This window comes from Mesoplodon densirostris, chromosome 7, assembly GCF_025265405.1.
Source record: "Mesoplodon densirostris isolate mMesDen1 chromosome 7, mMesDen1 primary haplotype, whole genome shotgun sequence".
Taxonomy (NCBI): Eukaryota; Metazoa; Chordata; class Mammalia; order Artiodactyla; family Ziphiidae; genus Mesoplodon; species Mesoplodon densirostris.
In genome coordinates, this window is record NC_082667.1 from 5,840,633 (window position 1) to 5,864,797 (window position 24,165).

Consider the following 24,165-nt stretch of genomic DNA (forward strand, 5'->3'; position numbering starts at 1 on the left):
TTGGGAGATCAGTGTTTTGTAAAAAGCACTTTTGGAAATAATGGAGCAAGGGAACTCCGAGATCTCTCAGGCCTGAATTCGTTTTTTCATCAGATGTGTGCTGTGTGACCCTGAGCAAGACACTTTGCCCCTCTGAGCCAGTTTCCTCACTGCTGAGAACGAATTGAAATCCTCTCACACCTCTTAGCACCAAGTTAGAGGGGGCTGTTTTTGGCTACTCTACTGCCACTGGGCTTGCGTGTGGCCCTGGAAGGAACCACATCACTTGGCTGGGACTGCAAAGCAGGAAGTCCTGAGCAGCAGAAGCCAAGCCAGCAGCCTAGTCTGGGGAACCTGGAGAGAAAAGCGGATGTGGCTAGAGGAGAGGCAGAGCCAGCTCACAGGCAGCAGGGCCTGGGTCACCCCCTCGTGACTGTCACCCCACCCAGAGCAGGCTTTCCCTGCCTCCCAACAAGGATGCCCTGGCCTTTCCAAGTTCCTGCTCTTGAGGCATTTCTGCCTGCGGCCTTGGGAGAGGCTCTAGGTCCTTAGGGTCTCAGCTGTGGGTGGCCCTCAGGAGAGGACAGGCCCCAGCCCCACCCCTTGGGCACACAGGATTATGGGAACAGTGGACCTGGGCTAACCTCCAGCCTGCAGAGCCTTGGGGAATATGCCCAGGAAGATGTGTGGGCCACATGCTGCCACGGGCCTGGGCCCAGCCACGGGGAGGGCCTGGCAGGTCCCACAGAGTCGCACAGGAGGGCGACTCTGTCTGAGGACCTGGTCCAATGGAGGAAGCCACAGGCCGTGGTCAGGCCGCGGACGGTCTTGGCCTGGACGGCGGACTGATGACAGAGGCGGTGGGGAGGTCAGAGCTCTTTTATTGGGCAGAAGGGGACCTCGGGCCAGCCGGCAGGCCGGTCACCGGTAGAGGTAGTCGGCCTGGATGTTGGCGGCGATCTCGGCCTCCCACTTGTCCCCGTTGTTGAGCAGCTTCTCCTTGTTGTAGAGCAGCTCCTCGTGCGTCTCCGTGGAGAACTCGAAGTTGGGGCCCTGCGAGCGGGGGAGCAGGCGCAGCCACGTCAGGCCCCTCCGAGGAGCTTCCGCCCCGGCCTCCCCCACCACGGGGCCCGCTCACCTCAACGATGGCGTCCACAGGGCAGGCCTCCTGGCAGAAGCCGCAGTAGATACACTTGGTCATGTCGATGTCGTAGCGTGTGGTCCGGCGGCTGCCATCGGCCCGAGGCTCAGCCTCAATGGTGATGGCCTGGGGGGTGGCACAGGGTACTGTCACCTGCCAGCCACGCTGGCCTCAGGCACAGGATCCAGGCCCCGCCACGGCTCATTCCCACTCCTGGGGGACTGGCCCCCCGGGGCCTACAGAGCGGACCCTCTGTCATCCACTCTCGGCCCGCGTGTACCTTTCCTGACCCCTCTCCTAACAGGCCGCCCGGCGCGGCTGTGACGTCGGCCTCTGAGCGCTTGCCCTAGCTCACATTCTCTTGTTTGTTAACTGCCAGCACCTCCTGCCTGAGAACGTGAGTCCCACGAGGAGAGGGCCGTTGCCTGCCTTGTTCACCATAGCACTTGCAGCCCCAAGGGGTCCCACCCTGTAAAAAAATGCCCCATTACTGTCGGCTGTATGTTGAACAACCTTCCCAATTACATCTAGTTATCCCCATTTAATGGATGAGAAAAGTGAGGCTCAGAGAGGTTGAGGGGTTTCCCAAAGCCACACACACAGTAAGTGAGGGGCAGAGCCCAGACTCAAACACAGGTCCTTAACTCTCACTTCCTGGGCGCACACTTGCACCAGCTCGGGGAAGGGGCGGCCTGGGGCCTCCCACAGCTGGGAGGACCTTCACAGGGATGTGGCAAAGGCCCTCAGATGTCCCCAGGAGTGTAATGCCCACCACTCCACTGGGACCTTTGGCTATTAGCCTCATCTCTTTGTGCCTCAGTTTCCTCATCTATAAAAATGGGGATAATAATCTCTACCTCCTAGAGTTGTTGCAGAGATGAGTCACGAGTTTGGCTCAGTGCCTGGTCCACAGCCGGCACTCACTGTCTGGATGCCACCACTGTTATTATTTCTTCGGGGCTCTCCTATGTGCTCCAGGTCAGTGGCTAGACTGGGGACAGCAAGGCCACAACCTGTGGCCTGCAGGACCTGGGAGTGGTCCAGGAAATGAGGCAGGTCGTGGACAGGAGCCATCCTGAGTCACAGAGATGTGGCCTGGAGCAGCCGCTGGGAGGGGGTCGCTGTGTGGACAGTGAGGACCCCTGAGCCTGCTGGGCTCCTGCCAGGCACATCCACCAGCCCAAGAGCCCCAGCTGTGTCTGTCCGTTTCTGCACTAACAGTCCGTGCGGGAACCTCCAACAGAACCAGATGCCAGGGGCTCAAAGGAGCAGCAACCGGGGGCAGTGAAGGCCTTGGCTGCGGCACACGTGTCCCTGGGTCCGGTCCTGTGGCGGGCACACAGGCAGCGCTCCTGAAATGGCTGCTGCATCCGGGTAAAAGTGGAGACCCTCAGGTGCCGCCTCGTGGCTCGAGGCCTGGGTTTCACGCCCCCGGCCAGACCCGCAAGGGCAGGACCCACATGTGTCAGGTGGCCTGCTCAGGGCTGGAAGTTTCCCTCCCCTGACTCACTGCCTCTGAGTCAGCTCCCATTCACGGGGGGAAGTGGCTCAGAGCGGGAAAGGGACTTTCTGGGGACACCCACCCGGCAGGGGGGCCAGAGTTCGGGCCCAGGGCTGCCCACTTCACTCTCTCTGCAGCAGGCTGTGGCCTCCCTCTCCCAGTGGCAGGGGCCGGGGGGCGGTCAGTTGGGGTCAGGGGCTCACCTGGGCTGGGCAGACGGCCTCGCAGAGCTTGCAAGCGATGCAGCGCTCCTCCCCGGACGGGTACCGGCGCAGCGCATGCTCGCCACGGAAGCGTGGGCTCAGTGGGCCCTTCTCAAATGGGTAGTTGATGGTGGCTGGCTCTCGGAACAGGTAGCTCAGGGTCATGCCCAGGCCTGGGGGCAGCACAGGCACGGTGGGAGGGGGCCCTCCTCCCTGACACATCTGTGCCCCCAACCAGCCGGCCTCCCCCCTCTCCCCAGGGCCCACCTCGGATGAGCTCGGTCCACAGCAGGGTCTGAGCTGCCCGGTCGGTCACCGACTTCATGTCCATTGAGGGCTCTCGCATGTTCACATATTCTGCAGGGGAGGCGGGCAGAGAGGCCGTGGCAGGAGGCCTCACACAGGCCCTCCCCAAGGACTCCAGCTCGGGGAGATGACGCCTGGCCTCCTTCTAGGTGCAACAGCTGGGCCCCCCAGGGGGTTTGTTCATTCACCAAACCTCCCCCATCTCAGTGAGCACCCTTGAGGCCAGCCTCAGGCCCTGGGCAGTCCTCGCCTGCTTCTCCCTGTGCCTGTGTGGCCAACCAAGCCAGGAGTTGATGGGGGTTGGAAGGGGCTTGGGTGCTGGGGTCCTGATGAAGAGGCACAGCTCCCAGGGCTCACACTTGGCAGGTCCCTCCTTGTCCCACACGGGGAAGGTCTGAGATCACACAGTGTAGCCACATGGAAAGCCCTCCACCCCCTGCAATGACAGACCCTGCCCCCAAGAATCATATTCAATCTTGATCACCATCCTCTTTTTACAGAGTGGAAACTGAGGCTCCGAGAGGGCGAGCCCCCAGCAAAGCCAGGACCAGAACCCAGGCCTTCTCCCCTGCCTCTGGCAGGACCATGATCAGAAAGCCTGAGACTTGAGGTGCCCCGGGACTCACTGTAGGTGGCTGCCACTGTGCTTCTGTGGAGGCTCCGGCCATTGGGATGCCCTGCAAGGACAGGGGTTATGCTGTGCAGATGCGACCTCAAGCTAGGAGGCTGGGGCCCTCGCACCCAGGAAAGGCTCCCTTGGTCCTACCTGCACGTGCGGCCTGGGCCAGGGCACGAAGCAGCATGGGCGTGGTCAGGCAGCGCATCTGTGGGCAAGAAGACAGTGAGGCACAGGTGGATCTCAGACAGGCAGGGTTCCCCACCCCCACCCCCGGGAACCCTAGCATTGCAGGAGCCCTTACCCTTGACCCCAGTGCCACTGTGTCAACTTGTCCCTGCCCACCCCCATTCCTGTCAGAGGCACAGACGGGCTTCCTGTTCCCAGGTGCAGCCCCTCCCGGCCTCCAACCTGACCCAGGTTAACACTGCCAACTGCCACCGGCATTTATTCAGAGCTCACCGTGCCAGGCACTGTGCTAGGGGTCACGCGCACTGTCACTTTGTCCACATAAGGACCTCAGAGGGAGGCACAGATGAGAAGCCACAGCTCAGTCGTGTTAAGTGACTTGCCCAAAGTCACACACTGAGGGGGTGGGACCAGGATGTGAACCCAGGCCAGACCCCTCCCTTTACACCCCCAGTCCCCGCCTGCTGAACCTTTTAAAGGCTTAAATAACCCTCAAGATCAAATTCCTCTCCCCAGCATCAAGGCCCTTCTGGAACTGTCTCCCAGCCGGCCAAGTGACCTTGGGTTTTCTCACTTGTGAAATAGGTCACAAGAATGGAGGGGGCTCGAAGATGCCAAGGGTTTAGCCCAGAGCCTGGCACTTAGCCGGAGCCCAAAAGTGCCACTCTCGTGACCTGTGACCTCTAGTGGGACCATTTCTTTTGACCGGGGACTTCAGTGCCCGACGCCCAACCCGGCTTCTTCCCCGACCTTCCTCATGACCTCTGACCCGACGCGCGCAGGAGGTGCATATGCGCCCTGAGGGTGCCGTTTTCCCGCCCGCTGCACGCTCAAGGACACAGAGGCCGCGGGTCCTGAGCGGGCCGAGATAAAGCCCGGGCGCGGAGCCGGCGGAGCCAACGGGGGCCGCACACTCGACCCCGATGCCGCGCTGCCCACGCTGGGTCTTAATAGCTGAGCCCCGAACACCCAGCCCGGAACACCCACCTTGAATCGCTGGCTCCCCTTCCAGTGCCGAGGGACCTGTCCGTCGAGAGGCGGAGCCTACATTCTGGGATGCTGCCATTGGGCGCGGACTCTTCATGGTGTGGTCTGATTGTCTGGTGGCGCAGCCGAAAGAGGCGGGATCGAAAAAAGCTTTTCTCCGATTGGCTAGGGGAGCAGGCAGGCGCTTGAAGTGGTGTAGAGCGCCGCCGGGTTGGGTGCGAGAAGTTAGTGAGCCGGGACTCCCGAGCTCTTGGAGGCGGGACATCCGAGGCGTGGTTTAAGGTTGCTGCTCCTGTCGGACCCGGTACCCTGGGCCGGAGGACATCTGCTCGGCTTCGGCAGGGCGTGTGTGATAACAGTGATGAGAATCGTAGCCTGTGGTGATTCCACGCGGGAACCATGCCTACTCTATGCTAAACCTTCATCCTGGCGTCTTCATTTAATCCTCCCGGCAGCCCTGTGGGGAGGAACGATTATTTTCGCTTTACAGATGGGGAAACGGAGGCACGGACTTGTGTAGTAACTTGGCCCAAACCTTAGATCTGCGAAGTGCGGCCGCCTGAACCACTCCTGGATCTGTATGACCCAGGAGCTCCGTCCCTCAACAGCCCCCAAACCCGTGTTTCCTCCCAGTGAATTGTGTAGCAGAGGGACCCCGGAGGCTGCGGACACTGAGAAAGCCCCTGAGGCCGCCTGTGTGTTGGGGGGAGTGGAAGGTGGTCAGGGAGGGCTTCCTGGAGGAGATGATATCCAAGCAGAGCTCAAGGAGGAGTCGAGCAGAACCAGAAGGGCCAGAGAGCATGCCCAGCTTCTGTGCGGAGGTCCATCAGAGAAGGAGGACACATCCAGTGCGTTAGAAGAGGACAAGGATGGGTTGGCGGTGGTGGTGGTGGAGGGTCGTGCACAGGGCTGTGCAGAGCCTCCCAAGGATTGTTATGGGTCCAGACTTGTGAACCAGGGGAACCACTGAAGGGGTTCAGGCTGAGGGCTAGTATGGTCCAATGGGCTTTGGGAAGATCTCTGAGGAGAAGGGGTGGGCCCCGGGGGAAGAGGGTAGGTGATGGATGTCCCGGGGCACAGCGATTAGTGTGTGGATTGGGGAAGTCTGCGGTATTTTATAGAATCATCAAGAATTGTGCAAAGATGGGACTTGGGAGGTGAGAAGGGAGTGTCTAGCAGGAGGCCGGGGAGTCTGGCTTTGTGGCTGAGTGATGGGGGATCACTCCATGTCATGGGGGCCCAGGAGGATGAGCAGGTCAGGGAAGGGGATGAGTCCAGTGTGGGACATGGTGAGGGGAAGGTGCCCAGGGCCAGCCACTTGGGGGACAGGAGCTAGTTCAGAGCTCCTAAGAGCCCTGAGGTGAAGGGAAGGGAGATCCTACTGTGGGCATCTCATCAACCTGACCTGGAGGGAGAGGTGCGGAGAGAGTAGAGGGAAGCAGCCTCCCCCCTCCCAAATGAGGAGACAGGACGCCTGGAGCCTGGAGTCAGCAATTAAGCTCCAAAATTTAATCCTCACGATGATCTCAGGAGGTGTTAATCACCTCCTCTGTGCAACAGATAGGGAACCAGGCTCAGAGAGGGCAGGGATGACCCAGGTCACCAACAGATAGGGAACCAGGCTCAAAGAGGGCAGGGACGACCCAGGTCACAGCAGGCCCGCAGTGTGTCATGGGCCGGATGCCAGGACCCCTTCTGCACCCTCCACAGAAAGGGCACCTTCTGTCCTGAGAGGTGCCCACATCTGCCCTCGTCTCCCGGAACACAGGTGGCTGGCCAGCGTGGGAGCGGGAGGGCAGGTTACTGCACTGTTTCCGATGCTCCCAAACCTTGGCCCATCCTGGCTGGGGGGCAGCTGAGGGCCTGAAAAGAGAAGCCCCAGGCGGGAGGAGGGCAAGCACTGGTCTGGGCCGTGGCCCCAGCAGGTGTTTTCCTCCTGTGTCGTGGACCCCAGGTCATGTCTCCACCAGCCTCAGGTGGCCACGGCAGTGGAGGACTCGTAGACGTGAGCTGGGAGGGACGCTCGGAGCCCCTGTGCGTTGAGTGGCTCAGAGCAGGGTGCAGCTGCAGCTGCGGGTCTCCATGGCTGTGAGCAGGACCCTCAGGTTGCGTGGAGTGTGGGGTGGGTAGCGGAGAGTGTAGACCTTCTCCAGCCCAGGGCGGCGCAGCAGGCAGGCGCGGTGGTGGGAGAAGGTGTCAAAGGAGAACTTGCCGTGGTAGCTGCCCATCCCACTGGCGCCTGTACGGTGACAGGGAACACAGCAGTCAGGCCCCCAGTGGCCAGCCGAGGAGTGTCAGACAGACCTGGGCTCTGCCAGTCACAGTATGACTGGGGTGGGCTACTTCACCCCCCGAGCCTTGGTTTCCCCAGCTGTAAAGCAGGCTAATCATGAGATGCTGTGGGTAAAGGGCTTAGCCCTGAGCCTGGCCCCAGCACCCACTCAAATAAACATTGGGGACACCAGGTGCTGGGGCACGATGGGTAGACAGCGGTCAAGAGTGGATTCTGGGGGGGTGGGGGATGTATTGGGAATTTGGGATTAACAGACACACACTACTCTATATAAAATAGACAAACAAGGACCTGCTGTATAGCACAGGGAACTATATTCAATATCTTGTAATAACCTATAATGGAGAAGAATCTGAAAAGAAGAGCGTGTATATATATATAACTGAATCACTGCTGTACACCTGAAACTAACACAACATTGTAAATCAACATTTTCAATCAGAAAAAAAGAGAGGAAAGATGGAAAGTAAAAAAAAATAAAGCGGATTCCGGGGCAGCTGCCCAGGGTTGAATCCCAGCTCTGAAGTAGCCATGTCACCTTAAGCAAGTGACTTCGCCTTGGTTTCCTCTGTGACATGGGATGACAGTGGCACCCACCTCCTAGAGTTGCGGGGATTGGGCAAGTGTTCAGACCCATAGATACAGTAAGTGCTGTGTTGTTATGAGCCACAATGTCCAGGTAGGGAGGCAGTCAAGGACCCGGCAGTGGGAAGTCCAGGGGACCCAGCCTGGTGGAATCAGGGGTAATCCGGGAGGGCTTCCTTGAGTGAGTGGGGCCTGAGGGATATGGCGTTGACCAGATAAAGTGGATGTGTGGGTCTAGAGGGGCCCAAGCTCGGGGACAACTCAGGGAGCCTTGGAGGTGGGTGACCGTGGTGTGTTGGGGCTTGGGCAGAGCTCTGTGTGTCGGGGCAGCAACCAGGGAAGCGGGGAAGGGGGCGGGAGCAGGACTCCATGGCCAGACCAGGAAGGGCGGCCTCAGGAAGCTGAGTCAGAGCCCTGGCTCCGTCTGAGGGCCTGGGAGCTGTAGAAGGCTTTGTCAGGGGAGCAGCAGGGTCAGATTCACCTGCAGACGGAGCCCCACGCTTCCCTGAGGAGGGGGTGCTGGGGAAGAGGGTTCCAGAAGCAGGGACAGCAGCGGTGTGCAGCCCTGGACCTCCACCACCACAGCATCGATCTCAGCCTGCCGTGTGCTCCTGTGACACCCGCCGCTCCCCAGGGAGGGTCCAGGCCCACCAGGGCAGCCCGCCAGGACCTGCTGGTCATTTACTCTAGTGCAGGTGTGGGCAGGTGGCGGGACCGCAAGCCTCTGGCCCTCTCGTCCCCTGAGGAGGAGGTGGGCTCAGAGAGGGGAAGTGGTGGCCTCACATCACACAGCCGTCAGGCTTGCTGGGACCAGCCTCAGAGGCCAGGACTTCACAGCGGTACTGGGGGCTGCTTGGGCTTGGTGGAGGAGGGGAGCCGGCAGGAGCCCCTGTCTCCTGTGCGACATGCCGAGCATCGGACAGAGGGGACACAGGAGGGGTTAAAGGAGCAGCATGTAGCCTCACGGTGGAGTAAAGAGAACGCCCGAGGCCGCCCTGCGTGTGCTAAGCACTAGCAATCACAGTGATGCTTAAAAAAAACCGAAACTGTGTATCTGTGGGTCCACCTACATATGTAAATGCAGAGACAGGTATGGAAGGTTCCACCTCAGGCTCTGCAGAGGGGAGCAGGCTGAGAGCTGATGGTAAGAGATGGCATGGCTCTGCCGGCACGTACCCACTCCTCCGAAGGGCAGGCTGGCGACAGTCATGTGCATGAAGCCGTCGTTCCCACAGAAGCCCCCACTGCTGGTCTGGGCCAGTACCCGCTTGACCACCTGGGAGAGAAGCAGCTATGAGGCTGGTGGCGGAGCTGCCGGGGCCACGGGGGCTCTGTCCGGCCCCCTCAGGGCCCTGGGACCCACTGCAGGGTCTAAGGCCACCATGAGAGCGGGAGGCGGTGGCTGTGGAGCAGCCTGCCACCCATCCGCAACTGGAGGCGTGTTTCTTGAGCATCCCTTGCTTGTGGCCCATGCAGCTGACTGTGGACACAGACTCAGGCCTGATGGGGAGGCGGGAAACCCAGCATCCTCCTGGGGACGTGGAGGGTGCAGGGTGAGGGGCGGGCAGTCAGGGAGGCGTTCCGGGAGGGATGTGAGGTGCCTGCTGAGTCTCAAGGCGGGGCAGAAATGAGTAGGAGGGCCCCCCAGGCAGAGTGAAGGGCAGGTGGGGAGGCCAGGGGTGGGGTGGGGGCAGGGACGCAGCAGGGGGCCTGTGTGCAGCACAGGGAGGACATTGAGGTTTGGGTTTTGGAAACATGAACTTGACCCTTGCTTGACTTAATGAAGGCCCTTCCTCTTCAGTCTGTAGGTGTATCTGAAGAATGAGGGCGGTGGGGTGGGGTAAGGGGGGTACTTCCCTGGTGGCGCAGTGGTTAAGAATCCGCCTGCCAATGCAGGGGACAGGGGTTCAAGCCCTGGTCTGGGAAGATCCCACATGCTGTGGAGCAACTAAGCCCACAACTACTGAGCCTGCGCTCTAGAGCCCGCGAGCCACAACTACTAAGCCCACTGCCACAACTACTGAAGCCCGTGCGCCTAGAGCCCGTGCTCCGAAACTAGAGAAGCCACCGCAGTGAGAAGCCCACGCACTGCAACGAAGAGTAGCCCCCGTTCGCCGCAACTGAGAAAAGCCCGCGCGCAGGAACGAAGACCCAATGCAGCAAAAATAAATAAATAAATTTATAAAAAAGAAGAAAGGGGGGAATGATTAGTGGACACTAAACAGTAGTTGCACGAAAACTTGGCTATAGTTAGTTGAAACGTGTGACCCTCAGGTAACAGCTAGGTCGGGACTTGCCTGCTGGTCAGTGGAGTGGACCCCCATCCGCCAACTCAGAAATCCCACTGAGAGAAATCCCAGGGAGGGGCAGGGGACCAGGGCTCATTCTTGGGCCTGCATGTCCTGGTCATTCATCCTCCCCCAGTCGTGCCATCCCATGTCGTGTGTGCCTTCCATGAGCCAGGCAGAGAAAGGGGACGCTGCCGCCACCAGGCCATGATGATGCAGAAGAATGGAGGCGGGGCTGACCTAGAGGGAACACTGGACCCTAGAGAAGACCCTGGGGAGCCGCCCACTAAAGGCCCAGGAGAATGTGGCCTAGATTGGAGGGCAGGGGGAGGCCCTGCTGCCCCGAGGAGAAAGGAGAGGGACAGAGCCAAGACAGTGCCACCGTCCCAGAGCTCCTAAGACTGTCCCCGAGGGGCCAGGACGCCCGCCCCTCCCGCCAGGCCCCTTGGTCCACTCTGGTCCTGGTGCCACCTCACCCTCTGCTGACCTCACTCCCCCCTCCACTGCTGCCACCGGCTCCCACCTCTGTCCAGCCCCACCTGGCTGCTGTTGGAGAAGGTGTACAGGGCCAGGGGCTTCTCCCGACGGCGGATGAACTCGATGGCCTCGTCCAGGCTCCTCACGTTCATGATGGGCAGGATGGGTCCGAAGATCTCCTCCTGCATCACCGGCTCCGTCTCCTGCACACCCACCAGCACCGTGGGAGCTGCCCGGGCACAGGGCACGGCTCAGCCCCCAGGGGTGGGGCCTCGGGCAGGCAGGGCCCAGGAACCCAGGGCTCCAGGCTCAGGGACGTTCTGGGGAAGGTGATCTCCCCACAGCCCCCGGGAAGTGCCCTTGAGGGGCTCCCCAGCCTGACTGGAGCCCGTGGGGCCCAGAGAGCCCCTCAGCCTTGGTCTTACAGTCAGAGGGTGACCGGATCTGAGGTCCCAGGTCCCAGCCTGCTGGGGAGCAGCGTCACCCTCTGAGCTGTTCGGCCCAGGAGACTGGGGCTGCTTTGTTCACAGCATAGCGGGTGCGCAGGGCGGGCTGTTGAAATTCAGAACCAAGAATCGTGGGCTCATAGGACCTTGGGTCATGGCCCTGTGGAGCAGCAGATCTTGGGGCTGAAGTTTGGAACCTGAGCCCTAGAAATCTGGGGTCTGAGCTTGGAGAATCCAGAGCCTGGGCCAGAGTGCCGAGTCGTGGTGTCACAGGGTCAGACACGGCAGTGCGGAACACTAGTGTCACAGAATCGTGGCACCAGAGCCATGGACCAGGCTGGGCTCTAGCAGTGGGGTCGGGGAGCCTCAGGGCCCGAGGTTACAGGCTGGGCCCAGACTCGGGGCCCAGCTGTGGCCCCCAGTGTGGAGGGGCCTTAGCTGGGGTGGGCTGGGAGTGGGGCACTGTGGCAGGGAGGGCGGGACTCACCGATGTAGCGATCGCTTTCATCACTCTGGCCCCCGATGGCCACGCGGCCACAGCTCAGCAGGCCCCGGAGCCGCTGGAAATTCTTCTCACTGATGATGCGGCCCAGGTCTGGGGAGCTCTGGGGGTCTTCGCCATAGAAACGGGTGATGGCACTCTGCAGGGCGGGCAGCAGTCGAGCCTGCATTTCGGGGCTGCACAGGATATAGTCGGGGGCCACGCAGGTCTGGCCGCAGTTGAAATAGCGGAAGAAGGCCACGCGGTTGGCCACGGTCTGGGGGTCGCAGTTGTCGTCCACGTAGCAGGGGTTCTTGCCCCCCAGCTCCAGCGTGACGGGTGTCAGGTGCTTGGCGGCAGCAGCCATGACAATCTTGCCGACTTGGGGGCTCCCTGGGGTGGAAGGAACCAGAGTGGCTCTCGGTCACTTGGGCCAGGCGGGATGGCCTCAGCCCAGGGCTGGGACCCCTCAAGGGGGCTCACTCCCTGCCCTGCGGCTCCCTGGAGAGGCAGTAGAGTGGGGGGGGGGGCGGGGGAGAGTCGCCCTCACCTGGCTTTTCCTTGTCAGTTGCTGCTGCACTGGGACCTTTTTCAGGTCGTCCCCCCTCCCCTTCCTCCCCCCTCCCCCACCAGCCCCACACAGTGGAAGTTCCCCAGGAGCTCTGCCCACAGCTACAAGCCAGGCCCAGCTCCCTCTCCTGACCTGCCCAGGTAGACACCCAGGAGCCCCCGTCTCCCTGCTTCTGATCCCAGCTGGTCCACATTTGGGTCTCCCCTCCCTGACCTAATCTGGCAGCCGTGGAGCCCTCCACACCCACCGTCTGCCCCACCCCCATTCCCCTACGTCCCCACCTCTCCTCTGGGTTGGTGTCCTGGGTCTCACAGTCCCCTCTTCCACTCAGCCACCCCCCAAACACTCCTGACAACGCCCCCAGGCCTCGACACACTCTTGCCCATGCCTGGCTCAGGGTCCCACGCTGCCATTTCTGTCGTGATGACCCTGGCCTTTCTCGCCAGCCACAGCGGCCCGAGGGAGCCCAGGGCCCAGTCACCTCTCTGGTCTCACTTCCTCCCACTTCCCTGACCTCGTTCCCCCCCATCCGGGCCCCCGTGTCCGCTGAGCCGGCCCCAGGGGCCTCCCCCTACCACACCTCCTCCCTTAGGTCCTCCTGTCTTTGTTCAAACACCTCCTTGTCTGTCCGGCCGTCCTGACCACGCCCACAACTGAATTCCCCACCTCCACCCTGATCACCTTTGCATGGGCTCCATGACAATGTAGGAGGCTTTGCCTTCCTAGCCCTGCTTTATCCCAAGGCCTCGCGGTGCCCGTCTGCGCTCTCAGTAAACATTCACTGAGTGAGTGAGTGAGTGGATGCTGCCCAGGCCACGTGCTGTGACAAGGGATTTCATGCATTCATTTGTCCTTAAGACAGGTCTGTGACTTGGGGATGGCCCCTATCATACCAATAAGGAAACTGAGGCCTGGAGAAGTCAGGAGCTTATGGCGGAGTAGCTTCTGGCGGTCCATCGGCCTCTGCACAGACTGCCTCAGGGACTTGGCGTGGAAGCTGGCCTCCGGGGGTCTGCCTGCCTTGCCTCTGCACCCTGGGTCCTGGGGGGCCAGGGCCCAGAGTCCACTGAGCTTCGGGCTGTGATGGTGGAGGGTGGTCAGGCGCCCCCCGCCACCCCGGCTTCCTTCTCCTGGTGCTTCCGCCCCCTGGGAATCTGTAGGAACAGCTGAGGACCCTGGCCCCTCTGCTCCCACAGTCGCCCTCCCTGTCTGTTAGGGTGGCGGCGGGCAGGCCTTGTCCTGGGCTCGTGGCAGGGTCTGGGGAGGAGAAAGGCAGAGATGGCGCGTCCCCTGCTCTGATGGGGACAAGGTGTGCCACACAGGAGGCGGGTCCGCTCCTCCCTCCCCCAGGGCCTCGCCTTGTCTGTATCCTCCACCCTTTCATCTCTTCTGGTAACTCCATCCTGGTCACTTGAAGCTAGGTGGTGTCTGGACCACATGGGCACATGTCAGGGTGATGGCAGGTGACCTCTGGGAGCAAAATACAGCCTGCCCCAATCCTGGCCAGTGCAGTGGGCACTGCATCTTTTTGTCACCCGAGCCCCCAAACCCTCATCTGTCCAGCCCTCCAGAAGGGCCGTGGGCTCAGGAATAAGTGCCTGGCACAGCGGGAGCTCAGCAAGGGCAGATGCTGTGATGTGTGAGATTGTGAGTGGTGGAGAGGCCTGTTTCCGGGATGGGGCCCATCTCTCCCAAGGGTCCCCAGGGGTCCGGGGCTGCTCCCCAGCCTGCTCAGGGAGAGTGGAGCAAGCTCGTCCTGGGGCCGAGGGCACCACCCAGCACTTGCCCCAGTCTGCATCCTCCCTGGCTGGCTGTCTGCTCCTGTCCCTTGTAGCCTCTCTCAGAGTTAGGGATAAGACCCTTAAGGGTGGGGCTGGGCTCAGGCCTCTCACCTCTCCCATCCTGCACAACCCCCAAACTGGCTCCCCACCTGTGAAGAAGATGTAGTCGAACTTGTGCTCCAGTAGCTGCCCGGTCTCCTGGGGCCCACCCAGCACCACGGCAAAGCAGCTCTGCAAGGCAGACGGGCGGAGGGCTCCCTGTGGGACCCCAGCCTGAGAGCCCAGAGGGCACCTGCCTGCCTGCCTGCCTGGGACGGCTCCCCCCCTTGCCTGGTGCCCGGGCTCCAGGTGGGCTGGGTCGGGGGGAGCGGGGTGCGGGGAGCTCCCCAGGGGCACTGGGCACAGGCATTCCCAGCCCAACAGGTGTAAGGTTGGGGCCTGGCAGGTTGGGGGTTGGGACTGAGGCTGGGGCTGGGCCAGCAGGGCTGAACAGAGACAGACAGGGACCCCCAGGGGACAGGCCCCACCCCTCTGTTTCACTCAGAGGGAAACAGGCTGAGAGGGGCGGTGACCTGGCCAAGGCCACACAACCCAGAGGAGGCAGGAGTGAGGCTGGAGCTCAGGTCCTGTCTGAGGAGCCACGCCAAGGGCTGCCCGGCCCAGCGGGGCCTGCTCAGCCCTGCTCAGCCCCAGGGTAGCTGCTTGGTCTGTACCTGGCCCTGCTCACCTGGTCCAGGTATCGGGGCAGCACCTCGGCCAGGACCTTCTCAGTGCTCTTGCTGATTTCCGAGGGCTTCAGCACCACGCAGTTCCCTGAGGGGCGGGGCGGGGAGAGGAGGGGGCCAGTTGTAGCCACTCCCCGTCTCCATTCAGTCCTCACACCTGCAGGGCAGGTGCCGGCTCACTCCACCTTCAGGTGAAGAATATGGCTCAGAGAGGTGCCCTGCCAGCCCCAAGGCCACACAGCCTGGGGATGGTGGGCCAGATGGGAACCAGGCCTTCTTAGCCACCTGGTGCCAGCTCCCCCCTCCTCCCTGGCTCTGTGGGCGGCTGTGAGGCTGAGGGGATGGGCGGGGGATGGAGGGAGAGGGTGGTGGTTCCCTCTCACCTGCTGCGAGGGCGCCCACCAGGGGCTCTAGGCTCAGGTTCAGAGGATAGTTCCAGGGGGCGATGATGAGCACCAGGCCGAAGGGCTCCTTTCGGATGAAGGCCGAGTCCAGCTGTGTGGCCTGGGTAGGGGCCAGAGTGATGGTGAACGGTGAGGTGCCAAGACCCCAGCCCCTCAGCCCCACCTGCCACCCAGAGAGGCTGCCTGCAGCCCTGACGCCCAGGGTCACTCACCAGGTTCTTGGGCACTTTCTCATCCTTCATCCAGGCCCGCAGGTTCCTAAGGGCCAAGTTAACCTCGTTCTGGCTGATGCTGATTTCAGACACCTCTGACTCGAAGGCTGACTGCAGGGGAGGGGGAGGGGCAAGAGCAGGGCTTGGGCCAGGGTACCCAGGATCCGCAGGTGGCCGGAGCCCTGGGGTGGGCAAAGCCTCCCCAGGCACGGCCTGTCTTATTCACGCATTCATTCATTCATTCACTCCATGTTCACTGAATGGTTACAGTGCGTGGGTGCTGTTTCTGTGCTGGGGATGCAGCGGTGACTGAAACAGAAAACCTGCCCCATGGAGCTGACATTGTAGGGAGGACGGTCGACGTGATGATAACACTGACTACTCCATTAGGACGTGACAAGCGCAATGGGAGGATGAAACAGGATAAGAGGGATAGAGACTGCTGGAGTGTGTGTGCGTGTGTGTGAGTGCATGTGCGCATGTATGTGTGTGTGGCTTTGCTCTATTTTATATAAGATGGTCAGTGCCAGCCTCTGGGATGGGGTGACATTTGAGCAGTGAGGAAAGGGAGGGAAGGAGCGCATGGATACCTGGAGGCAGAATATTCCACACAGATGGTATGTCCTGTGCAAAGGCCCTGGGGCGGGTTCAGGCTTGCTATGTTCCTGATTAGCAGGGAGAAGAGTGGGTGAGGTGTTGAGGCCAGGCAGCTGGGGTGAGGACTGTTGAGCAGAGCAGGGACAGGATCTAACTTAAGTTTGAACAGGACTGTCTGTGTGGCCCTCTGTGGCCTGTTGTGTGGATGTCAGTCTGCAGGGAACACTGGGGACAGGTGTCTCTGGGTCATTGGGGACTGGTCACTGGGGACAGGTGTCTCTGCCATCAGTTCCCACAGCCCAGGGGCCAGGGCAGATTTCAAGGGCAGGAGTCAGAAAAAGGAGAAAATCAATAGGGCTTTTGTCCTGATCTCTGCCGGCTGGCATGCCTGCCCCACCCCCACGAGGGAGGAGGGACCCAGCCTGTGGGCTGCAGACAGCTGGAGGCCCATGGCCTAGGACACAAGAGTCAGGCTGTCCTGATGCCTGAGACTCAGCCATTATGGTGCAAGTTCCTTCCTGTCAGAGGAGAGGGCGATGGGCCCAGGAGTGCCAGAGCTGAGCTTTGGGGGGAGGGGGAGGGTACAGGGACCTTTGGGGGAGAAGTCACTCCCACCAGTGCTTCTAGGAGCTGAGACTGCTTCAGACATGCCTTCTACTATGTCTGTGTCTACAGCCCACACTCCTGCCCAGCGAAGTCTCTCTCCTATGACCTGACTGAGGTTTGGGCCTGTTTAAGGGATGATCTGGACCCTGCTGAATGCCAGGAGTTTGGAAGTGTAGGCTGTTTTGAGCCAGGGTTCTGTGCCCTTAGGCAAGAACATGCCCTCTCTGAGTCTCCTCTGGGGGTGACTGGGGGTGACTGGTTGTGACCACCTCTACCTGGAAGGGCTGTTGGGGGTTAAATGGGAGGATTTGTGCAGGTCAGACAGGGCAGATGCTGCCTGCTGGGAGGGTGGGGGACAGGGCTGGCTGAGCCCAGAGGGAGGGACCAGAGACCAGAGGCAGGGTCCAGATTGGATTTTCTGCGCTGCTGCTCCCTCTGTGGGGCGCGGGCTCCTGGAGCCTTGAGGGTTGCAGGCAGGAGGTGAAATCTGAGCCATAGGGAGAACAGGGACAGGTCTCACGGACGTGGCCAGGCCAGGCCAGCTGGTGCGCAGGGCAGAGGCTCAGCGGGGTGTCAGTCCCCAGGGAGCCCGACATGCCAGGGTAGGGGGTGTGAGGTCCAGTGAATGGACACTCCCCACAGGGAGGCAAAGCCAGGCCCCTTGGGTGTCAGAGGGCCAAGGAGGGTACGACCCGGTGCCCTGGTTTCATAAATGGGGTAGTGGATGATTCCAGAAATGGCTGATGAGGGAGCCCGGGTCTCACCTGGCTACAGTCCTGGAGCGTGGTGATAAATTGAAGGTTTGAGGACCCTGAGAAAGGGAGTAGGTGTCACTAGGAGGCCACGTCCTCAGGACAAGTCTTTGTGGCCAGCTTTTGCTGCCCCCGTGAACGGGGTGCCCTGATCCATGACCCCAGGTGCCACGAGATACTAGTCTCGAAGTCTGTGACTGCTCTGGACACCTGGCTGGGTGCCTGCAAATCAGGTGGGGCCCAAGGAGGCTGCAGACGGCCTCCCAGGCCTGCCAGTGCCGGCGTCTCTTTCATGACCTGGGTGGAGCCAGCAGGCCCACCGGAAGGGCAGGGGAGGCAGGAGGGCAGAAAGGGGTGACCCCAGGATTCTGCTCGTGGGCTCAGGAGGTTTGGGGAGAAGATGAGCTCAGCGCTCAGCATGAGACAGTGTGGGACGGCTGCAGCCCCCTGGGGACAAGTGGTGACCACAGGGGCTGGCCGGCAGCCAGTATGCACCATGGGCCCATCCTGGGTGTTAAGTATCAAAACAGCACCTTACCAGCTGGTAAAGAGTCACAGCCTTGGAGAGTTTACAGGTGGTGAGAGGCCAGTGGGGCATCAGGGGTGAGCTTGGGCACCGTGGCCTTTGTGGCAAGCTCAAGGGACATTTTGTCCAGAGAAGAAGCCCCTGGACCATTGTCCTAGGGCAGCGGCAGCCACACGGGTGGGCCCTGCTGGCTGAGACAGTGGAAGGCTACCTACAAGGAAGTGTATTTCTTGAGGTCCTGCTGTGGCTGCTGCTGGAGATGGGAGGGGCTGAGCCCCCAGGCCTCCAGGGTTTGGACAGAGGCCATGATGCCCACGGTACCTAGTGAAGCAGAAGTCCTCCACATGCGGCCCTAGCGGTGTGACCCAGCTCCCTGGACCTCATCCCTTGCATACCTCTGCCTCTTCCACTCCCCTTCAGCCACTCTGGCCTCCTTGCTGCTCCTCAAGCACAAACACACCAAGCACCTCCTGCCTCAGGGCCTTTGCACATGCTGTGCCCTCTGCTGTTTCCCTCCTTGTCCACGTGGGTCCTTCCCCCTCCTCCTTCAAATGCCACTGTCTCAGAGAAACCTTCCCTGACCCCCACATACAAAACAGCACCCTGACCCTGGCCCTCTCTCACCCCCTTCACCCTGGGAGTGTCTCTCCATGGCATTCATTACCGTCCAACATGCTGTGTATTTATTTACTGTCTAGCTGTGTCTCTCCCCAGGAGGCCAGCTCCCTGGACACAGGGACTTTGTTTTATTTGTTGTATCCCCAGAGCCTACAACAGTACCTGGCCCATAGTAAGTGTTCAATAAATAGTAGTGGAGTGGGGGAATTCCCTGGCGGTCCAGTGGTTAGGCCTCTGCGCTTTCACTGCTGAGGGCACGGGTTCAATCCCTGGTCGGGGAACTAACATCCCGCAAGCTGCACCGCACGACCAAAAAAAAGAAAAACATAGTAGTGGAGTGAATGAAGAAATGAGCGAATGGGTGAATGCAGAAGAGCGGGTTACGGCACAGGAAAAGAGGTGGGGTTTGACGGCTTTTAGTTCCCCCTTCATGGAGGAGGCAGCTGTCCCCATCTCCCCTGTCTCAGCCTCCCCACCGCTGCCCTCCTCCTCCCACCCCTGCCTGTCCACCCCCAACCCACCTTGTGCAGGTCCTGCGCCAGCGCCTCCTGCAGAAGCTCCTTGTTCTCTTGCAGGAAGCGGCTCAGGCCCTTCAGCTGGGCAGCCCGGAACTCGGCCGGCCGCGTGCGCCCCGAGCCGAAGGTCTCCCGCAGCCGCTGCAGCGTGTCCGTGAAGGGGTCCATCCTGCCGGGCGGGGCAGCGTGGGCTGGGGCACCCCACCTCCAGGCGCCCTCCACCGCCCCTGCTGCACCCGCGTGGGCCCACGGGCACCCCCATGGGGACTCGCACGTAAGCCCAGGGACCAGGGCTGCCCCACCTACACATACACACACACAAACACACACGCAAGGGGCACACTTGGACACCCACTGACAGAGCTACAGACCACACCTCTTGACCAGTAGGCAGGAGGGCTCTGGACCCCGAGGCAGTCACGGGACTGGGTGTGGGCTTGGGGACAGCTACTCCGTGGCCCCTAAGAGTGAGCAGGGAGCCAGGGGGTCACGCTTCTTCCTGCCACACGGAAATTAGCCCCGAGCCATGGCCCCCACCCTACTCTGGTGCCCCTCCTGGAGACGGGTAGCCCTAACCCCAGCAGGTCTGAGTGGAGTAACCAGGGGAAGTTTGGTAACTAGAGGCAGAGTCCACCAACCACCACTTGGGACATTCCCAACAGGGAATGCTCTGTTCCCACTGTCCCCAGCCTGGGGGCCCTGCCCAGGGTGGCCAGGCTGGCTGGTCGTGGCTCAGAGGGCTGGGTGACAGGACTCTTCTCCCTGTGCCCCAGCTCCACAGCAAGATGGAGAAAGAAGAACCCCACCTCCCAGAGGCCCTGCTGCCCATCCCAGCCCCATCGGCCACAGTGTTGGAGAAGCAGGGAATGCTGAGGGGTGAGGGGTGAGGAGGCAGTCAGGCCTCCATGCTGTCATCAGCCAGGGCTGGCAGGCAGGGTAGGGGCTCTGACATTCCCCCGGGTGCCCGCCTGCTTACTTGAAGCTCATCAGAGGAGCTCTCTGATGCACTTAGTCCTCAGCCTGGTGCCAAGGACCAGTGGGGACCCTTTCCTCCTTCTCCCTCTGACTCACTTCTCTTCTGGTCTCTGCTTGGCTAGTGCCTCCTTCAGGCAGCCCACCATGATTACTCCCTTACACGTTCTCACAGTGGGCCCTTGGTTCTGCTCCCCAGCGCACTGTGTCATACCTTGTGATAAATACCTGGTTTCCTTCTGTCCATCTCCCTGCCCCACCTCCCCATCCCTCTCTTACCCCTCCCACTGGACTGGGCAGCAGGACCCCTCTTTGCCTACTTAACTTATCATTTGGGGCTTTGTGCCCCAATCTCCTCATCTGTTAAGGTCACCCTTCCACCTACCACCTGATGGGTGTTTATCAAGGATGAGACCATGCTGGCCAGTTCTAAGCCCAGGACAGGGCGTCAGTGCCCTCAGGGTTGCCAGCTATTGTTAAGTGAGCACTGCCACCACGGCCCTAAGTTTTCTGGAGGACTCCATGAGCTGTTCCAGCCAACAGGATGGCCTGCCCTGATGGCACTCTGTGCTGAGAGCCTGCTGGAGCCCTACGCTGTCCCCATAGGCATCATGGGGGCCAAACTGACCCCACAGTCCTCCTACTCTGATCAGGAGAAACGGGGCAGTCGTCTTGGGCACAGGGCAGGCACCACATCCCCCAGAGAGGGTGACTGTAGCAGAACAGGGACATCATCAGAGCGCCTCTCACTCCAGGTTTGTCCCCAGCTCCAACCCTCCTCCAGGGAGGAAGGCATACTGGCCAGAGACCCAAGAGCCAAGAGACTTGCTGACCCCTAAAGCCGCCACCTGAGCTCAAACCCTGACCCCGCCTCTCTGGCTATGTGACCTTGGGCAAGTCACTCATCTTCTCCCTGCCTCAGTTTCCATGTCTGTAAAAAGGGGATGCTACCGTTCCACCACATGAAGCACCAGCCATTGTGTGCATGGTAAGAGCTTAATAATGGTCAGCTGTGGTTATTGCTACCAAGTACTCAACAGATATTTATGCCTCTTCCTTCCCCCCATCCTCTCTCACCTTCAGACTTCTGCTGATGGATGCTGAGGGCAAACCACACCCGCCCCTCTCCCGCCTCCGCAAGGTTCTTTGCACTTTCCTAAGAGTCTGCAGAACCCACAAAAATGTAAGGCACGTCACTTGAATAGTGCAACTCTGAGTACAGTGTGGGGTGGGGAGCTCTGCGGGGGTGGAGGTCTGGTTGGAACATTCCAGCAGCCTCTCCTGGCAACACTGAGGCCAGCTCACACCATACTGCAGTTTGGTCAGGACCGAGGCCCCAAGGGGTGACTGCTGCAGGGCAGGGAACTGGACTCAACCCAGGTAAGCAGATGTGCAAGGCTGCCTTGGGCTTGGGGGGGACCCCGGGCCCGTGACCTCACAAGGGAGCTGAGCAGCCACTGTGGACACACAAATGAGGGGGTTCCTTCATCGGGTGGTCTGGGGGCCCTAAGCCCACCTCCCTGGGAGTTGCTAAGTCACTTGACGTGACAAGGGATGGGCCTGGGTCCCCGGGCCCCAGGGCCAGCCACCTTCCCTCAAGGCCATGAGCCTGGGGATTCTATAATAATAATAATCAGAATAGTGACTAAGCACTGACTGTGCCAGGCACTGTGCCAGCGCGGGTGCCTGATGTGAGTGCAGCATGGCTTTTGGACGGCACCCCTGTAGGAAGCTGAGGCCCAGGTCATGTGGCACCGAGGAGGGTGACAAAAGGGGCGGCACTCAGCTCTGCTGCCTCCAGATCATCATCATGAAACAGCTGCTGCCCGAGCCCCGTCCCTGGGCCCTGGCTGGTCCTGCCGACGAGTTACCTCCCAGCCCCCACCTCTGCCCACCCTCTCATCCTGTCTGCCTCGGTTTCCCTGTCTATACCACATGCCTTCTAAGAGCACCCTCCGTATGACGTGTCGGGGGCCTGAGGACCTGGGTGCAAATCCCAGCAACTCTGTTTATTAGCTAGGAGACCTTGGGCAGGTGGCTTGGCCTCTCTGTGGCTCACTCTTCCCATCTGTGCAATGGGGATGGTGTCTTGTAGGTACCCCAGAGTGCTGTGAAGTGCTTGGTGCAGGGCCGAGCCCCGTGAGTGCTCAGTGAGGACAGCCCTGAACGACGGTTATTCAGATGGCAAAGGACAGCTGTGCTGGGGGGTCTTGGGGAGGAGACCCTGGGGTGGGAACCCGAGGAGACCTTGGCCCAGTGTGGGCACCAGGGAGGCGAGGACATCAACTTGAGACCCAGGTGGGGGCAGGGATGCGGGGCTGGCAAGAGTGACAGCAGTGAACGTGGTGGCCTGAGGGCCCAGGGGACCCCCATCAGCCTGTCAGAGGGTGGACGGCACGGGGCTGCCTCGAAGGCTCTGCAGGTCCCAGTACCCTAGGGTCTCCAATCTGATCTCCCCTCTCTGCCCCGTGTAGCCTTAACCTGGATTTTTACAAGGTCTCCCAAACTCTGGGGAGCAGCCCCCTCCCTTCCATGGCGGGTGTGGGGAGCTGGGGACCAACCCTTGGCCGTGGGCCAAGCTAACCCCTGCCCCACTGCACGGAGAGGCTGTGCCACCGGCTGCCTGATGCTGGCGAAGTCTCTCCTTCCTGGGCCCTGGCAGAGCCCATTCCCAAGAACAAGATCGCTCAGAACCGCTCGCTGCATAGCCCACCCTAGCAGCAGGCATGCGTGGCAGTTGCCCAGGAAATGTGTTGCCAAATGGATGCTTGACCACCCCCCCAGAGACAGGGGTGCATTCCTTCCTGGGGTGGCTGGTTCAGAGCGGGGACTCTTGGCTCCCTTGGTAACTCCAGGAAGAGGAGGGGTGCCAGTCCAGCTCAGACAAAGTAAGGGTGCTGCCTGGCCTCGGGGACTCTTGGCCTCTCTCTTTGCTCTCTTAGGCTGGGGCAAAGGGAACTCCCTTCCCCCTTCCCCTTTCTCCTCAGGCGAGCAGAGAAGCTCCGAGAAGACAAAGCTAGTCCCTGTGCGTGGCCGTGAGTGGCCAGGCTTGCCAGGACTGGCGGCAACCCAGAGTGCCCAAGCCAACCTGCCAGCGGGTCCCTGGCCCTGATTGCTCGCTGCTATATCCCCAGCCTCTGCAGAACGCCGTACCTGAGGCAGTGCCAAGCTGCTCTTCCTCCCGGTCGGCCCTGCTCTGCCCAGCTGCCCTCCATTACGAAATGTCCAAGGCTGGGCCAGCCCCTGGGGCGGGGCTGTCCTGGCCTCCTGCCTGACTTTGACTCTGGGCTGGCTGGAGCCTGCAGGCTGAGATTTCCCCATCACTTCCCTCAGGGGCCTCTAGATCCTTTCCTGGACCACAGAGAAGTAGCCAGGGCGCAGAGAAGGCCAGCACCAGGCCAGGGCCACACAGCAGGTCTCCAGGGAGCTCTGAGCTGAGGGCTCCATCTCGACCCCTGATGGGAAGGATGGAGGATGAGTCCGGAGTAGTGGACCCAGGAATTACCGTGTGGGGTGCGGGCCGTGGCCTGGAGTAGCAGGGAAAGCCCTGCTCCCCACACCCCCACACACCCCCCGTCAGCCCCTCTGAGCCTCAGTTTCCCATCTGCAAAATGAAGAGGTCAGATCCAAAGACAGATGGAGTCCAGAAATCCAATCCCAGGGCCCAGGCCTGCTGCAGGCTTCGTCCCTGCCCTCTGTGCGTCTGTGTCCAACATCACCACCTCATCCGGCACCCTGCTCACAGCACCTGTCACCCTGCAACCTGACATTTTACAATGAGGAAATGGAAGTCCAGAGAGAGGGCCCAGGGCATGAGTGGTAGGCTGGGACCCACATGAGAAGGTTGTTGCTCCAGAGCGGGGGCTGGGTCCACCCCCGATGTCCCCTCCTGCCTCCTGGGAAAGAGCGCCACCCTCTGCCCTCTAGGTGAGCCGTCATAAGTGCCGCCACGAGGTTCCTGTGTCCCTGCCCCTCAGCCTCACCCCGCCCCCACCCCGGGCACACCCGTCAGAGCCAGCACAAAGGGGGAGGATCCCCTGGCAGGTGCTGGTGTCGGACAGGCAGGCGATTAGGTTACGGGTAGGGGGACAGGACTATCCTTTGTGCTATCGCCCCGTGCCTGTCGCCCTGGGCCCGCTGCAGCCCTTCCACCTTGGTGCCCTAGGTCTTGCCTGGGATGCTGGCCCAGGGCCTCTGGGCCGACTGGGCACCTAGGAGATGCTCCTCACTGCCCCCACCCTCCCCGCTGCCCCTGCCTACCTGGGAGGGCGGGAGAGGTCTCCCGACCCACACCTGCTCTGGTAGCCCCTGGAGGCTTCAGCCGTTTGGGACTGGGGTAAGGGGCTGCAGGGGCCCCGTCCTCTGCGTGGGATGGAACCCCAGCCTCTGCCTGT

General features: G+C 61.1%; 2 protein-coding genes across 8 annotated transcripts; both read right to left on the minus strand.

Moving 5' to 3' along the window:
- Window positions 1-843: 843 nt before the first annotated feature.
- On the minus strand, window positions 844-5,010 carry NDUFS8 (NADH:ubiquinone oxidoreductase core subunit S8). 3 transcript variants are annotated; one of them, XM_060102785.1, is made up of 7 exons: window positions 4,923-5,010; window positions 3,897-3,954; window positions 3,757-3,807; window positions 3,092-3,181; window positions 2,825-2,997; window positions 1,118-1,246; window positions 844-1,032 (listed from the first exon to the last, which is right to left on the minus strand). In XM_060102785.1, exons 2-7 carry the CDS (start codon window positions 3,952-3,954, stop codon window positions 901-903), a joined length of 633 nt encoding a protein of 210 aa, XP_059958768.1. In that variant the 5' UTR covers window positions 4,923-5,010; the 3' UTR covers window positions 844-900. The 3 variants fall into 3 exon arrangements, with proteins under 3 accessions (XP_059958768.1, XP_059958769.1, XP_059958770.1); XM_060102786.1 differs by lacking the exon at window positions 4,923-5,010 and adding an exon at window positions 4,209-4,884; XM_060102787.1 differs by lacking the exon at window positions 3,757-3,807.
- A 107-nt stretch (window positions 5,011-5,117) lies between these two features.
- Window positions 5,118-24,165, minus strand: ALDH3B1 (aldehyde dehydrogenase 3 family member B1). Of its 5 annotated transcripts, XM_060102780.1 has the most exons (11): window positions 22,925-23,007; window positions 19,176-19,260; window positions 18,806-18,968; window positions 15,186-15,296; window positions 14,953-15,073; window positions 14,572-14,657; window positions 13,994-14,075; window positions 11,499-11,885; window positions 10,628-10,794; window positions 8,977-9,076; window positions 5,209-7,161 (listed from the first exon to the last, which is right to left on the minus strand). In XM_060102780.1, the coding sequence occupies exons 3-11, from the start codon at window positions 18,965-18,967 to the stop codon at window positions 6,971-6,973; spliced, it is 1,407 nt and encodes a 468-aa protein (XP_059958763.1). In that variant the 5' UTR covers window position 18,968; window positions 19,176-19,260; window positions 22,925-23,007; the 3' UTR covers window positions 5,209-6,970. The 5 variants fall into 5 exon arrangements, with proteins under 5 accessions (XP_059958767.1, XP_059958766.1, XP_059958763.1 ...); XM_060102781.1 differs by lacking the exons at window positions 19,176-19,260; window positions 22,925-23,007 and adding an exon at window positions 24,032-24,165; XM_060102779.1 differs by lacking the exon at window positions 19,176-19,260 and having other exon boundaries at window positions 22,925-22,999.

Excerpts from the sequence above, each read along its gene's own strand:
- ALDH3B1 (XM_060102779.1), bottom strand. The coding sequence starts at position 22,986 with ATGGAGGGCAGCTGGGCAGAGCAGGGCCGACCGGGAGGAAGAGCAGCT. Across the intron at positions 18,969-22,924 it reads GCAGCTTGGCACTGCCTCAG|GATGGACCCCTTCACGGACA; the intron begins GTACGGCGTTCT and ends CCCGCCCGGCAG. Across the intron at positions 14,658-14,952 it reads GGTGGGCGCCCTCGCAGCAG|GGAACTGCGTGGTGCTGAAG; the intron begins GTGAGAGGGAAC and ends CCCGCCCCTCAG.
- NDUFS8 (XM_060102785.1), bottom strand. The coding sequence starts at position 3,954 with ATGCGCTGCCTGACCACGCCCATGCTGCTTCGTGCCCTGGCCCAGGCC. Across the intron at positions 2,998-3,091 it reads GTGGACCGAGCTCATCCGAG|GCCTGGGCATGACCCTGAGC; the intron begins GTGGGCCCTGGG and ends TGCTGCCCCCAG. Across the intron at positions 1,033-1,117 it reads CTGTGGACGCCATCGTTGAG|GGCCCCAACTTCGAGTTCTC; the intron begins GTGAGCGGGCCC and ends CCCCGCTCGCAG.